We start from the raw sequence: 13,122 nt of genomic DNA on the forward strand, positions 1-13,122 counted from the left end.
CCTGCTTCCTCACCATGGATCCGGCCTGAGTCTGAAACATAGAAAACATCTGACCGAATTCACAAGGTGTACCTCTCTATATGGATCACAAACAAGCCTATATTCCAGACTCAGACACACAAACAATGCAACAAGAGAACATTGTGCACTTTAAAAACATATTAGTGTACACTCATACAGACACTCACAGGAAGGATGAAAAACGTTTTGTGAGTAGCAGGGTAATACTAGAGATGTATAAAATCAAACTTCTGAGATACTGCCTCTTTACATTTTTCATCTTTCATCAAAATATCACTAGGCTCTAGAATAATTGCACACACAATAGTGTAAAAATGACCTGTCTAACATCTAATTGCAGACAATATTCTGTATATCAGCCACCTCCAAAGTGAGTTAACCTTTCATTGTCACTCAATCACTCTTGACAAGTGAAACAAAGTGTGCTTGTTTTGAGCTTTTTATTGCCATGTTTTTTTTTATACCAAATTATACTCAAATGTATCTTACTAAACACTGCTCGCTTAATACAAACACAATGAAAAACAGTATAGGCAAGCTAAAATAATAAGAATTGATATGCAGTATTTAAAAACTATTTAATAAAACGTAATTTAAACACAAATAGTGCAAACACCTACAGACAGCATAACAATGTATACAGACATACAGTATATGAATTATGCTTTGTGAAAAAAATCTATTCATTTTGTAGTGATGTCTTGGGGTTTCATAATCAGTTTTACCTTTGAACTGTAAGGCAGATGTGCTAACTAGTCACACCGTGCAGAATATATAACAGCAAAAAAAGTTTTCTGTATTACTGTAAAATAACGCAAGTTTGTTGCATGAAGCAAAAAACTGATTTATGGCATTTCTATTCAATTCAATGATTTACAAGGCATGGACGTGAACCCCAAATAAAGCATAAATCAGGGTACTGCTGAACTTATTGCTGAGACTGAACCAGGATCGCGTCACCTGTTGGATCTGGAGGCTCAACTACAATAACAAACCTCTCCAACACAGAAATATGGAATCAATAATAAGTGCAAAGCAGGAGGAACACAAGAATGTTTGCAGTGTAACGATAGAAACTAAACACTAAATACACAAAGAGCTTTTCCCACCAAAGTTTTTTTTTTTTACACAAAATTGAGCAAAAGCACAGATTTGACATATTCATATAATTGTGACAGGCAAAATTCTCCTTGGACAAAAGACAGGTGTTGCATTCCGAGACCCCACCTGGAATTCCCTTACACAGTTCCTTTCGGTTAGGTCATAGCTCAGGTAGCATTGAAAAAGTGTTAATTTGCTAGTTTTTCTACTACTATACTTACACATACATTTTATAGCCAAAATATCAAATACATACATCACATTGCACAATTCCAAAAACGGATGATTATTGATTAAAAAAATCCATATTTCTATTAACGAAAATAAGAAACTCATTGAGTATCCATTTAAATGTACATGGTATTTAAATATCTGATACTGCAGATGGTTTTAATGGAAAAACGTTTAAAATTCTAAATAAAATGATAAAACTAAAAATATTTGACGTTTTCCCGATAAACAATTAAAAACTACATTTGAAAGAAAATCCTTAATAATACAGTATATATACATACATCTATAGAATTTAGTTCAAAATTAAGCATTAGTTTTTAAAACAAAAGTTAACCCTTTGACATACTTTACTCCACTGCCTAATAAAACTATATGGCAATGCCTTTATGAATGTAAATGAACCTATATTAAATTACTGAAGTAGAAAACTATTTAAAAAAATATAAACAGAAACACCATTTCATAATTGTCCAGGAAAATGTTGCATTCAAAAACAGGCAAGAAATGTAAACTCTACATTTTGTATGAAATCCTACTAATTTTTCATAAGAACATGCTACCTGACCAACACGTAGAAAGTGCTCAATTTTAAGTGTCTACTCTAGAACATCTGCAAAATGTTTGCAATTAATATATGCATTATGTTAAGAATGAACATAGAGTGAGCTGGTAAACACCCCACACCCACAAACCCCTACAAATAACACTGTACACTGACATGCTTGCACAGGTTTTGAAGGTAATACCTCTTAACTGGTTGTCACAGATTGCATTGCATATACTGTACGTATTCCAGTTTCCGAACATTCACAGTCAGCGCAAAGAAGCTCAGGCAAAGATGTTTTTTTTCTAGGAACTTCCTTCATTATCAGGGAATCATTCCCATATCAGGGACAACGTATCATTCATTGGATTTCTGTTACTTAGATCTAATGAAATACCATCACATTTGTTCCACTCCATCCATCGTCATCCCTGAATTACACATGAACATACCGTATTTAAAAACATGAAAAAAATATTGTCAGTTTGTCATCTATGAGCTGGTGTTGGTTCTGCGTAACAGCAGCTGTTGCTACAGTTCTGACGGCATGGTAACTAATCCGTCTTTACAGATTCATGAAAGTATAATGAAACTACATAAGGCTGGGATTAAGAGGAAAACTCCTTTCTGCCATAAATGTCCATAAAATGTGTTGTACTTTCCCCTTTGGTCAGCGTTATTGGCAACATCCTTTGGGCCATTGATTTACCCACATAAGCCTTCCACGAGGCAACACAAAGCAAGTCTATCATTATGACAAAAAATGTCTATTTTAATTTGTATCATATACTCATACTTGATTTTCATGCCCTAGCCAAATTTTAAAATGAAAGTGATGTCTTTGGGTATATTTCATTTGCTACTGGTTAGTAGCCAGACAATGATACTTCTTGCCCATAGTCAGCTAAGACAAGCACCACAAAAATTATCATTTATACTGTATATGCAGAGTAGGACTTTTCATAGGACTTCAGCTAATTGTTTTTACAAATTCCAAAACAAAACAAAAATGCTTGAGATTAAACTTTGGCTAAGAAACAATGGACTATTAAAAACACAATTTTACGGGTTAAAAAAACACCGCTTCTTGCTCAGATTGAACAGATTAATGATAAATCTACATCTCTGGTAAGAGTATTGTTTTTTCATTGTAATGGTACCATAAATAATGGTGACTACTTCTTCCTTGGCTGCCTGGAAGCAAAGCAACTGCTTCTTTTTTCCGCAAGATTAAGACTTGGAGAATTACTGGCAAACTATTCCTCACTGCTTATAAAATATCGCTCCTCTGATCTTTGCAAGGAAACAGAACTAGAAGCACATAGAATATAATCTGAGGGCGATGCAAGACAGAAAGCGCATGTTCGACTTGCTGCGTGTCATTAAGTATCATCTGACATGCTCGTCCAAACGTATTACGTTCATGGCGAAAGCACACCCTGCAGGTCAGGTGTAACATACCCTGTTGTGGGCACAACTTTGAGGGGGTGCTGTGATAGACACGACGACGCAGACTGGAGAGATGGCGGGTCAAGGAGAACACCGCGCTGACTGTCCTGCACTACAGTGTAGTCCGCCACGGGGCTAAAACATTGCGTCTGGGGGGAGTCGGGGGAGACATATGGCGACTGGAAGGCTTCCGCTGCCGCCTGGGGCTCGTTGGGTTGGTAGCACTCGGGGGGTACAAAACAGTAAGATGGGGGGATCATTTGCTGAGTCCGGCTGCCCGTGTCTGGTTCCAACATCTGGAGCTGTAACTGAGGATCCTTCTGCTTATTATTCTCTTTACTATATTTTTTGGCCTCCTTAACGTCATCATTTGAGGCGGGTGCGCAATCTTGGGTTCGAAGCTGCTGTCCAGGGGACAGCACCACACTCCCAAAGGGCATGACGTTGCTGACCTGGGCATAGAAATCCGTGTTGACCCAAGTTTGAGGAGCACTGCTTTGAGAGGACACGGGAAGCCTCTCGCCTCGCTCTGAGTTAATGGAGTGGGAAGATAATCTGTCATTAGTTTGGCCCGGCAACATGCAAGTGAGTGTGGCGCTGGCGTCTTCATTGGGACCGTTCAGGTTGTAAGCACGTTCGCAGTCGGGAAAGCTGATTGGGACAAAATCATAGAGATGTATGTTGACAAGAATGCTGTAAAAACGTAGGCAGAGATACATTGATTTGTACCTGCCAATGACATTGAATCAAGTACACCGTTGATCTTTGACCTTTCTTTTTTTGGATAATGATCACCTCTGTCATTTCTGCGTTTATCTTAGGAAATAATCCCGGCTTTGTTTTTGCTGAACAATAGTAGTACATGGTGTACTACAAAATTTTACAGGTGTTCATTATGGTAGTACTTGGGAACTAAATAGTTCTGAGTGGAAACATTCAAAAAATATTGCTTTATATGCCTGTGTTTTAACAAAATTGTACAACTTTTTCCGATGTTTCACCTCAGATATAAAAAAAATGTACCTGGGGAAGTTGGAGCACCCCGCTCGGTGTCTGGCAGGCTGAGAGCCACTCAGGAGCCTCTCAGTGTCTAAGGCCTGGAGATCTTCTTTTTCCCCAGTGTCCGAATCCTTCACATCCACCTCTATAAATTCTACCCATGGCTCATCTTGGTAAAAATCCGGTGAATACATGGGGCCACCAATCAAATCTCCATTGCCAAGGATGAAGTTCAGTTCATCCAGCTTCCCTTTCTGAAAAAATGATAACATGACATTAAATTACAATCTAATGAGATCCAGTGTATGAGATGTAAGATGTATAAATCTTCCACAAGGTTTATAATAATTCTAAGTGATTTATAATTTTAAGTGTTTATCATTAATGTACTAGAGCAGAGGTTCTCAATAAGTTGATCATTTTGGACCCATCAATGAATAATAATTAATATTGAACACAAATGAATTCAAGTTATAGTTGGTTTGGTCCTCAAACACAGTACAATAATAATAAAAAAAACACACACAGATATACACAAACAACAAACAAAAAAGCACCCACAAAAATATACCTTTAGCAGCTCTGGATCCACGCCTTTAATTTTTGGTGCTGGAACCGGTGGCAACAGAATAACCATTAATCTGCAATGAATGATTTTATTACTTGACAAGGTATTTTCTGTACATGTGAATGCCTTTATGTATATTTGAAATAGTACCTCTGCTGCTGTGAAACAACAATCCACATAATGAGAATAGCGGCAGCCACAATAGCCAAAACAATAACTAATGTCAGCAGGGAAAATGAATCTATAACAAATGGAAAAACATTTTTATATTAGTTTGAAAAGTACATAAGAAAACAATACTATAAAAGCATAAAAAAACTGTGCCACATGCTACCTTTAGCGGGAATCTCCGACATTTTAATGAAGATGGTTTCACTGAAGTCTCCAAACTTGGTGAAGGCTTTCATCCTGCAGCGAATGTGCACTTCATATTCTTTATCTAAATCAAGACCATAGATTGTCTGTTGGGTTTGGGGCTCCAGCTGAACCTCCAGCTAAAGAAAAATGCACAGGTGTGAGAGAGGTTCACAAAAATAGGTTATATTGCACAATACAATAAAACAGAAAGACAATGTCATAAGTGATAAGCAAAACGGGATGCAAACTACTTAAGAAATTAATTAATTAATTACAGAAGTGGTTCAATCAGAGGAGAACAATAAGATAACAAAATACCAATTAGATAAGCAATGTTCATGTGAGCATAAGGATGTGTAATCTAAAACCTGGGTTTATTACCTTAACACAAATTAAATGAATATACATGACACTAAAGTCTTCAAACGTTCAAGGGTTTCGAATTGCACAGGGTTAAGTTGGGGATTGGCGAAGAAAGTGTAAAGGGGCAGGGAAAATTTTCAAGAGAAATGTTATAAAAAGACATTCTGTTCTGAGTTTATTTAGTTTAAGAGGCAGGGCATGATTTATGGCTTAGGTGCAGTTCCATTGAAGAAACAACAAATCATGTTAGAGGGGAAGATGCTTTTCCCTTAGGTTTTCTTGGATGCCTTTTATTGATCTCACTAGATGTATAGTGTTTACATTTTGAAAGGTATACATCAGGTATGTAAACCTGGATAAAGATTTCCATGGGATGATAAGCAAACAAGGCAAAAATACCATTGAGTCCTCACTAGGTCCCATGACCTAAAACCAAGTGCTCCCTCCCTTGACTTCCTCAAGTAATTCTATGCTTTCCCAGGAGGCCCTGCTCAAACTTCCAGTACAACAAAAGACAGGGCTTTAAGGGAAGGAAACACCAAATTGTGTCCTGATTTGATCTTCCACATCAACTTCCACAATGCAGCACAAAAACATTGAGGTTGTTTACTAGCTTTATAAATGTTTTAGAGTTTTAGAGATGTGTTAGGGAATTCAAAACAGATAGAGATGACTCACTGCCTCCCAGTTGGAGCTGTTCCTCTCTCTATATTGGACCTCATAGACAATGTTCATCCAACCCATTGACACGTCTGCAGAGGGGGGCGGCTTCCACATCACCAAGACGTCGAAATTGAGCCCCGAAGGACTCACATTCAGGCAGGTCCAATTGAGAGAAACCGGGGGATCAGGACGTACTGCTCAAAACAACAACAAAAAATATATGCACTGTGTTTCAATATTTTTCATTTATTTAGTCATCAAAACAAACATGTGAAAAGGAATGCCAACATGTCAAGCCGCACATATTGCACATGCCAGAATCTACATGGAAATTATTTTATTTTAATTACAGAATAGTAATATATTTTGGGTTATGATTATACTGTTTATGATTTCAAAATAATAACTTTGTGGGTATCTGCTTACAGGCCCACAGAAGGCCCATTTGTGAATAAATTGAGACAAGATGATCAATATTTCAGCATATTTGCTCTATGTGACATTTAGTGTGGTGCTGCATTTTTTAAAGTGGTAAACAAATGAAAGAAGGTGCGGTATGAGGTAGTTACATATTCCCTTAACATTGAGTCCACATTTTCTGTTAAAGTATGCCAAACCTGTTTTGATACATTTGGACAGATAAATAAATGCATTTAAGATTTCAGTTTCATCCTTCTCATTACTAAATCAACACTGGATGCCATTCAGGAAAATAGAGTGAGTATTTAGCATTGCTCATTAACAGGTTATGATTTATTTAGTCAAGTATACTGCGATTTCCTGGCCACCAACTCAGGGTGCCCCTCGCCTGGTGCTATTAGTTGGCTTGGATAGGCTCCAGCACCCAAATGAGGATAAGTGGTATGAAAAATGAATGAATGAATAGTCAAGTATAACAGTTTAGGATAGTCACTGGTTACGGCAGACCTAAGAGGAGGTCATAGTTAGAAAAATCCATATGAATGCTACAAACCAATATTTTCCACGGTGAAGCAGTCGTCTGTGTTGAAATAAGTGATGTTATCTCGACTAAGCAGTTGCAAGCAGTAGGGGGTCCAGATGACGGTGTGGTTTTTATCAAAGAAACACTCCCTCCTCGAGTGAAAATACTGTGGACACTCGTTCCATTCAGTCTTGCTGGGAGAGCTTGAAGGAGGAATAAACAAATGCTTCTGGTAATAGACCTTTAGCATTCCAGGATCTGACAAGTTATGGAAGCTGCCAGGACTCCACCAGCAGCTGAATGTTGTCTGGTCCCGGGATATACACTTAGTGAAGTGAGGTTCAACAGGACCTACGACACACAAGCAGAGGGAAAGGCAATCACATATTTATGTATATTACAGTGCTTTTTTTTTGTTACTGGTCCATTTGCGACTGGAACTGAGGAACTCGGCTAACTGAAGATAATTAGTCAAAACCTGCCTCTGCACTTCATGGTTGATTACCACATCTGCTTCAGGTTGCAGTACTAAAAAACAAAAATGACTGGCTTGAAATAAATGTGGAGATAAATGGACAGTTCATAAATGAAACCTCTCTCATCGTGTTTCATGATGTTAATTATTGCGTTTATCTTCTTTGGACACAAAATATATATATTTTTTAAAATATGGTTGGATTTTGAAAAATATTTGAAAGTATCTGGAATAAAATTGTCATTTTGTATTGAACTATATCAGATCAGTTATAATTGTTTACTATTTTTATCGTTTGTCCCCAAAGGGACCTTAGACTGTGAATGGAGAAATTAATCATTATTTGAGTGAAGGATTCACACCTCTTCCATCCATTAATCCATCCTTATTTTTCCACACTTCTGCTCATATTCAGTTCGATGCCTGCTTAATCTCATAAATCGCATTCCTGACCGCTGCACCCTTCTCCGTCATCTCCATTTCGTTACGGACATAGGCAGACCACTTTGGCTGCTTTTCCATCAAACCTGTTTGGCTGGTTTGAAATTCTCTCCCTCTGTTTCCTTTCTTGCCCTCAACCTGCAAGATCTTTTCTCCTAGTGTTCGCTTAGCGCTTATGTTTTTTTTTGTAAACTCACAGATCATTGTCGACATCCCAGCCCGTGCCTGCGTGTTATCAAATGTAAATATTTGGTTTTAACTCCGCTTGAACATGTTTAAGGATACTATCGTCTCACAAAATGAGACAGAATTGCCACTCCGAGGTTCAAAATGTTGATAGGTGCATGAATAAGGGATTATTTTAATCTCTTTTAACACTCAACCAATGCCTCACACCTTTTCGACCATACAAACCTTTTCATAAATCCACACAGTGAAACTATACATTAGTTTGAGTTTAAACATCTTACCCTAAGGGGAGGGTGGTAACATTCAGCACATTTCAAGCTTGTCAAACTTGTTCTGACAAGGGTTTAGTAAAGATATTTATTTTTTAAACAAAAAGAGACTTGTTCATGTTAGCTGGTTGGATTTTATTTAACAGTAACAATTGGAACGGCACTCCGATTTCCGCCCACATTCCAAAAACATGCATGGTTGGTTGATTGGACACTATAAATTGCCCCTAGGTATAAGTTTGAGTGTTTATGGTTGTCTGTCTCCTTGTGCCCTGCGATGGGCTGGCCACCAATTCAGGGTGTCACCCGCCTCCGGCTCGGAGACAGCTGGGATTGGCCTCAGCACCTCCCACAACCCTAATGACGATAAAGCGGTCCAGAAAATTAGATAAGATGAGGAAAGGTTAACAAATGAAAACGACAGAGAATGGAGTTACCGGTATTTACTTAATGGCAATTGGCACTTTAAAAAGAACAATTGTATTCAAGAGAAGCCAGAAGGCATGAGACAATGAAATGCATTTTGGTGTAATTCACCAATTTTATATTGTGAGGATGAATTTTTAACAACAACAAATTGCCTTTCGTCTAAAGCAATAAAAATTACAAATGACTTTGACATTCTTGAGTCTTTGTGAATGTGACATGTCAAACATTTAATAAAAACCATTCTTTCAAAAAATGAATATAAAAGAAAATGTTGATAGATGTATTACGTCTCAAAAAATCTATTTCATTGGATCGTTGCTTAACCATTCGATCCAGATTCCTGTATTGTAACAACCCTACAAAGAACAACTACCTCAAAGAAAATAGTATGAAACCATAGGGAGTTCTGTCTTGAAAAAATCCCTAGTCAAATCTAAAAGGAAAGTACAATTCAAAATTACACTACTTTCCATTGTGTTAAAGAAACCAAGTCCCAGAGTACGAGTTTATCAATTTGTACAACAAGGTTATTGACGTCTTACACCATGAAACCATTTTTCATATTAAACTTTGGCTTTTCCCCATTAAGACCTAAGTGAGGCACTTCGCTTGCCGCATATGGGTCGAAGCAGTGACAATATTGTGAAATGATCCGTGCTAGTGAGTGCAACAGCAGTTAATGTTCTTCCAGCTCATTTTGCACAATCAATTCAAACATGACGTTAAAGGCACGTGAAAAAAAAACTTGCATGTAGTATACTCTATAATCATGTATATGTATAGTATGTCAATTGTTTGCATGCATTTTCTCCATGTAAAGTGACAATGTTCCATTTTAAATATCAGATATATTTTGTCTTAGCAGCACAAAGTTGGGTAACACAAGTTTATAAGTAGAGCAAAGTCTAATGAAAAACTGCCCCTCAAGTTTATTCTTGGAAGTTTGGAAGACCTTTTGGAACTGAATAGACTGGAGGATTGTTGTAACAAGTATGAATTACAAGGACTGACATACATTTATTGATGTAAGGCACTCAAAGGGTGCTAAAGAGGCCTTCCAACAAGATAAAAACAATCCAATGTAAATAGGTCATAGAAATAACTTCTAAAAAGCATCTGAGCTTAGACTTTTAAAAAATCCCCTCAAGACATGCTATTGTCTCACTGGGAAGAATAGACTGTCAAATTCCTTGTGGAGGTCTGAGCAAAAATGTTCAAACATGAATACGGGGGGCTGAATCCTGGTCTAAGTGGAATGAACTGAAATTGAGGATTTGGTGGGCCACTTATTGAATCGGTTGTTGCACACTGCAAACAGTCAGGTTTGGCCACATAGCTGTCTGTGTGTCACAAGTGATGATTCACATGGCAAATAGTTGATAACCCTTTATAATGTTGAAGGTAAAATAAGGTCGAGCAGCAGACTTTATATCCGTGATTAGAATGTCCTCTTCTAATACCTGCATGTAATGCTCAATTCTACTACACTTTCGGACACTCAAAATTGCTCCTTGGTATGAGTGAGTGTGAATGGTTGTCTGTCTCTTCGTGCCCTGCGATTGGCTGGCCACCAATTCAGGGTATATCACGCCTCTGGCCCGAAGTCAGCTGGGATAGGCTCCAGCACCCCTTGTGACCATGGTGAGAATAAAGTGGTTGAGAAAACAAATGAATGAATAACTTATATATAGTCTACAAGGAGGTGGCATGGTATATGCCAGCCCATTTCTGTCAAACCTTTTCAACATTTTCTCTTACAAGATTGTTTTATTAGCCAATTTCCAACTTTTGCACCGCCGTGTATTTTTTAATTTTATTTGACCTCGTAATTGGTGTCTTCATGGCGCTTGTTTCTGTATAAATGCGTATAAAAGCTGAGTAGCGAGAGAGACTCTGTGGTTGCTGCTGGTTACCACCTTTGTAGTCTGGAACACTGTCATGCAACAGCATCAATAGTTAGGTCTGACAAAAACAGGGTGGGTATGAAACAACAACAACAAAAACACTAATTTCCGGAAATTCAGAAAAAAACAATCTGTCTCCAAATGTCCTTTTGCTTCTGGACCGAAGCACAAATACTAAAAAAAAATCTGTTTATAATAACCAAGTAAAACTGAGACGTTTTTTTTTTCTTTTGCAGTTTTTGAAATGTTTCACATCACATGCCCACAAAATCCCTTAATAAATATTTATCATTCATTTTCCGAATTGCTTATCCTCACAAGGGTCGCCTAGAGCAGGGACATTTTGACTTTTTTGGCCTCAATTTAGTCAAATCGTAAATTGTTAGTGAACTGAATGGAAGTAATTTCGATGCTGGTGTGTCTCAAGTAAGAACACTCCTAAGCATAAATTCATACCTCTAGAGTGCAACGCCCAACCCAGAAAAACCTGCATTGAACCAGCTGCCAAATGTGTGCTCCTCATGTCTCCTTATACCTGTTTAACATACCCCCCATTTAATATATTAAACGGCAGAGGTATATTAAATGGCGCAGGTATGTAGTAACATTTAACAAGTTAAAACGTTTGCGTTACATAATAATTTAGCCTCAATTGTAATACTAAGTTGCATACAAATGATAAGTAGCCTATTTATTACAAATATATTTAATGCATGATATAATAAAAGAAATATGATTTATTTAGGAAAATGTTAAAAATGTCAATAATCTTGATATTGTGACGACGTTAGATATCATTTCTTTTTTCTAACATTACACTGTTCTATCCAAAAATCAAAAACAGCCGTTTTTGAGAGGACCGTATTGTAAATTTGTTTGCCTCTGAGTGTGTCATGGTGTTGAACCCTTCTAACTTTCAACTGGAAGCATGTGAGACAGAAGGAACAAAAAATAAAAGAACAGCCAAACCACTAAAATTACCAGCTTTGCCTTTTTTTATTGCTTCTGCTACTCAACTCTATCAAATTCTGTGAAAACGGTCCAGGTTATGTTTGTGTACTTATGCTGTGAGTCCAACAGCCAGGCAGACAGAAAGAGTTAAACAAATATCTGTGGCCAGGTAGCCATCAATTCTATTGATTTTCAAGAAACGGAAAAGGACACATACCATTGTTTTTATATGTATTTTTTATGCTAAAATGCTTATTTTTTTTACTTCCACCCAAAAAACAAACCAGCAAACCATAATCATTTGTGGGGTCTCCAAATAAAGATGCAAAAATGGCAAAATGCATTTATAGCAAACGTATACGGTATTTTCTCAACAAAAGTGTATATTCAGCTGGTCGCTTATGCAAGGTTAACCAAAAATAAAATATAACTTTGGCGTGTTAAGACACTTCCTGGATCAAATTTGGATTGTGCAGTTGATGTGCGTGCAATATTGTACTCAAAACTACTCCTACTGTCAAAACATTCATGGAATTGTTACAAGAGTACAAAAGAAACATTCACATACTCTGCAGTTCAATGAAGCAACATCTTGTACCGATGTAGTCAAAAACAATGCCCAATTTCTAGAAGTCTCCCACAGCAATCTTAGATTTCCATCATTCTTTCACCTAGATATTTCTACTTGTATAGTGGGAGGCGGACTCCCAATGTCCCTGATTTGAGCAGTCACTGGACTTTGATAGAGTGGCCCAAGCTGTCCATGTGTTTACCCCCCACCTTTATTTATCGATCAGGAAATTGCTGCGTTTGCTCAACAGTGAACCTTTCCACATGCATCTGCGCAAACACAGCATTCTGCAACTCACATCTGACATAAGACGTGATAAAGTGTTGCCTTTAATCGAGTGTGTTAATGTTTGATAAGTCACGTGCAGACAGTCTGACATTGCGACTGTTTACTTAGGACCTGATGCAAACTTATTAGCTCAACCACAGAGGTTATGTTTCACCTGCATGTGCTTTTTCATCACACCAGTAGATCTTTACAAGTTATAGAACACTATTTTTTAGCCATAGTCAGAATAAACGCCCGTCTCACTAGAATACCATTATTATGTAAATTAAAATATTACTCATATTGTTAATGGAAAACAATAAATTATGATGGATACACATTTTGATAAAAGGTCCCTAAAGAGTCTTTGGCTTTGGATTGGCT

At 37.4% G+C, this 13,122-nt stretch overlaps 1 protein-coding gene across 1 annotated transcript in view; it reads right to left on the bottom strand.

Moving 5' to 3' along the window:
* Positions 1 to 1,657: 1,657 nt before the first annotated feature.
* LOC144195716 (growth hormone receptor-like) overlaps positions 1,658 to 13,122 on the bottom strand; it is an 11,705-nt gene continuing 240 nt past the window's right edge. Inside the window, exons 2-8 of the mRNA XM_077715529.1 lie at positions 7,273 to 7,593; positions 6,315 to 6,493; positions 5,251 to 5,410; positions 5,067 to 5,157; positions 4,920 to 4,989; positions 4,373 to 4,602; positions 1,658 to 4,000 (exon numbers count right to left, since the gene is read on the bottom strand). Of these exons, the coding sequence (XP_077571655.1) occupies positions 3,322 to 4,000; positions 4,373 to 4,602; positions 4,920 to 4,989; positions 5,067 to 5,157; positions 5,251 to 5,410; positions 6,315 to 6,493; positions 7,273 to 7,593 (1,730 nt within the window). The 3' untranslated portion in view covers positions 1,658 to 3,321. The remainder of the gene's footprint in view (positions 4,001 to 4,372; positions 4,603 to 4,919; positions 4,990 to 5,066; positions 5,158 to 5,250; positions 5,411 to 6,314; positions 6,494 to 7,272; positions 7,594 to 13,122) is intronic.

Source organism: Stigmatopora nigra, chromosome 4 (assembly GCF_051989575.1).
Source record: "Stigmatopora nigra isolate UIUO_SnigA chromosome 4, RoL_Snig_1.1, whole genome shotgun sequence".
Classification (NCBI taxonomy): domain Eukaryota; kingdom Metazoa; phylum Chordata; class Actinopteri; order Syngnathiformes; family Syngnathidae; genus Stigmatopora; species Stigmatopora nigra.